Source organism: Henckelia pumila, chromosome 2 (genome assembly GCF_033568475.1).
Source record: "Henckelia pumila isolate YLH828 chromosome 2, ASM3356847v2, whole genome shotgun sequence".
NCBI classification, from domain to species: Eukaryota; Viridiplantae; Streptophyta; class Magnoliopsida; order Lamiales; family Gesneriaceae; genus Henckelia; species Henckelia pumila.
In genome coordinates, this window is record NC_133121.1 from 177,664,752 (window position 1) to 177,667,721 (window position 2,970).

Below are 2,970 nucleotides of genomic sequence, written 5' to 3' on the forward strand. Positions count from 1 at the left end.
TCATAATTTTAGCTCAGAAGTTAAAATAACACAAACTCTTCTTCCATATATTCACGAACAGGTTTCGCCCGACCCAGTAATGAGAACATTAATATTTTTTATCATACGCTTTGAAAAATGTCATATTTTTTATATCAAAAATATTGTTTTATATCTTGTCAAAAAATTATTATTTTATATCTCAAGAAAACGCCTTGAAATGTGTCATATTGATGAAGGATCTGTGAAAATGGTTGAATGAACAGATTTCTCCAAGTAGTTGATGAAAGTGAATCACTCACTCGGGAATTCATCCTAAAAATCGAAAGAAACTGGCCGGAGCGAAAACAACGAGCATACGACCGAGGCAGATCATCGTGATCATTTGTGGTTCAAGACTTTCGATAAATATTAATTCGCAGACACCTCCGACACGAGTGGTTCGATTTGTAGTAGGGATCGTTACAATTTAAGTTTCGAAATTTAGAAACTTAACACCTTTTGTGTTACAAGAGCTACACGTGATAAGCTAGCTGTTGTTAATTTGAGGTGTTTAAAAAGCAAATAACAGAGATACATGATGGACAGGATCAAATGTATTTACGGAGTGGGGGATTTCTTGCAAGTATTTGTACACTGCATAAGCTCCTTTTTACACCATTCAAACATTCTTTTACCAAAATACAACTCTAAAAATACAATTTCCAATCAAGAAAAACCACACTGCCAGTTCCGATTCAATTCGACAATTCTCCGGCAGCTCTTACTTTGGAGTGAAAGCCTGCAACACAAATGAAACAGAGGTGAATTTCAAGCACAAATTTCAATCCAAGCAAGCAAATGAATCATGAATTAATCTGATCAAATCTTTCACTCACTGCGAAAACCGTGGCGTGGCCGGGGTCGGCGAGGTGAGCGAAGAGGTTATCAATGGGTCCGGTTCCGGTGTATATATGCTGGAACCAGGCTCCAAATACAGCCAACATAGCCAACCTACCATTCTTGATCTCTTTAGTTCTCAATTCCTTCACTTTTTCAGGGGATCCACTGCCCCATCCGAGCGGGTCGAACCACAACCCGCCGGGGTAGCCCACGTCGGTTCCCGTGAGCTTGTTGTTGGGGAAAATGGGGTCGGTGTTCACGCACCCGGGCTTCAGTATGTCCGCCCATCTCCGTCCCTCGGCCCACCCGATCAGGATCAGCTCGATTATGAAGAGCGTCGTGGTGTCGGTGAAGTACTCTAGTTCACCGGCGGTGTACCATGATGGGGTGTTCAAGATACCCAACTTGGTCAGGAACTCGGGGATGAAGATGCCGGCCGCGCCAAGCATGGCCCATCTGCTGTGCACGATCTCCGATTGCACGAACCATTTCAAGGTCTCCGGGTCCGATCCTGCAACAAAGCAATGTCTTGATTATATATACAACTCTCAAGAACTTAATGCTTAAACACAACCGACAAGTGACAGAAGACATGTAACAAGTTACCTAGGCCGAGGGGATCGAAGCCGAAGTCTGCGGGAAGGCTGCAGAGCAAGATTTCCGATCAGAGATTGAAAACAATACAAGAAACAAGAAGGTAGTGTCTGTGAGACCATCTAACAAACACTTGTCAAATTTTTTAATAAGTACTTTCTAAAAATTCTCTCGAACACTATCGTCTTTCAAACACTATCGTCTCTGTAAAAACATGATAGTTTAAGACAAAAGTAGCCGGACCTGCCATCGAGCCACGGGGGAGGGGTGCTTCCGGGGAACCACAGAGGTCTGTTCGGATCAGCGGCGACGCACGAAACATTGACAGATCGTGCCTCCGATGTGGCAGTGCCCACCTTGCTTACTCTCAGTCTCTTTCCTCCTAAGAAAGCAGCCTTTGATGCACCCACAACCGAGCCATTCTTCTGGGAACTGCAAATAAACATTTCATTTTTCTCAGATTACATGAACGAAAAAAAAACAACATGGGCAAGAAAAGTTGGCAGAGTGCGGGCGAGGAAGACTGGCCTGGGAGAAGAGAAAGCAACAGCCGCAATGGTGGATGAAGCACAAGCAGAGGCCATAATTCCTTGTTCTTGTGTTTTCTTGAAATGCAAATGCTAAGAATTATTAAAGGGTGTTGATGTATGGAGTGGCTTATCTTATTGAGGATAGGGGAGTGGATTTGATTGGCTGGTGGGGATGCCATGTGGCCACCACAATCTGATATTTGAGTTTTTGATCTCACCATAGCAACCAAGAATCTTGAAAATGTTGGTGGTTCACATGCATAGTTGGTGTGGTTTCACTGACAAATCAAGTATTGGCCAATGCCTCCTCAAGTGGAGTGCAGTTAATGTTAATTATATATATATATTTATTAAAATTATAAATAATATTATAAAAATTATTTCCTTTGCTACAATAAAATTTCATGGTAGTTGTAGATATTTGGTTTTATTTTTTTATTTTTTTTTAGATACTAGGGTTGAAATTAAAGCAATCTAAATTTTTAATTCGGTCAAAATTTGACTCGAGTCACTGACTTCTAATCGAGTTCGAGTTTTAATTGTTTCTAGTCAAAGTAGCTAGTGTGAGCTGCTCAAATAAATATATATTGTAATTTTTTTTAAATGATATATAATTTAAGTGTATTTTTGTCATGTAATATAAAATTTAAACTTTGAAATTATAGTACCAAATTTTTGAGCTTTTCGACCTAAAGTAACTCAATGTTTTGATGAGTTGGGGTCGAGCTTGAAATTTAATAATTGATCGAGTTTGAGTTGAGCTCGAAATTAAAAAATTAAAATTGGATAGAGCTTATGTAGTACGATACTCGAGTTCGACTCAACTCGTGTATGCCCATGGTTGAGATCTTGCAACAATTACAATGAATATATGGGATAATTTAAGAAAAACCAAAGGACATAACACGGCGAATTACGTGGTTCGGCTTATCCGCGATGTGCTTACATCAACAGCTGAAGCGGCAAAATTTCAGTACTGTCCAAT

The 2,970-nt window shown here is 40.2% G+C and overlaps 1 protein-coding gene across 1 annotated transcript; it reads right to left on the minus strand.

The window, feature by feature from the left end:
* Window positions 1-557: 557 nt before the first annotated feature.
* On the minus strand, window positions 558-2,137 carry LOC140882729 (chlorophyll a-b binding protein, chloroplastic). The gene is made up of 5 exons (XM_073288900.1): window positions 1,984-2,137; window positions 1,699-1,887; window positions 1,468-1,505; window positions 858-1,372; window positions 558-760 (listed from the first exon to the last, which is right to left on the minus strand). Exons 1-5 carry the CDS (start codon window positions 2,037-2,039, stop codon window positions 743-745), a joined length of 816 nt encoding a protein of 271 aa, XP_073145001.1. The 5' UTR covers window positions 2,040-2,137; the 3' UTR covers window positions 558-742.
* Between the last annotated feature and the right edge of the window lie 833 nt (window positions 2,138-2,970).

Coding starts and splice junctions, on each gene's coding strand:
- LOC140882729 (XM_073288900.1), bottom strand. CDS start 2,039: ATGGCCTCTGCTTGTGCTTCATCCACCATTGCGGCTGTTGCTTTCTCT. Junction 1,506..1,698: donor CCCCCGTGGCTCGATGGCAG/GTCCGGCTACTT, acceptor CTTGCTCTGCAG/CCTTCCCGCAGACTTCGGCT. Junction 1,373..1,467: donor CTTCGATCCCCTCGGCCTAG/GTAACTTGTTAC, acceptor GCTTTGTTGCAG/GATCGGACCCGGAGACCTTG.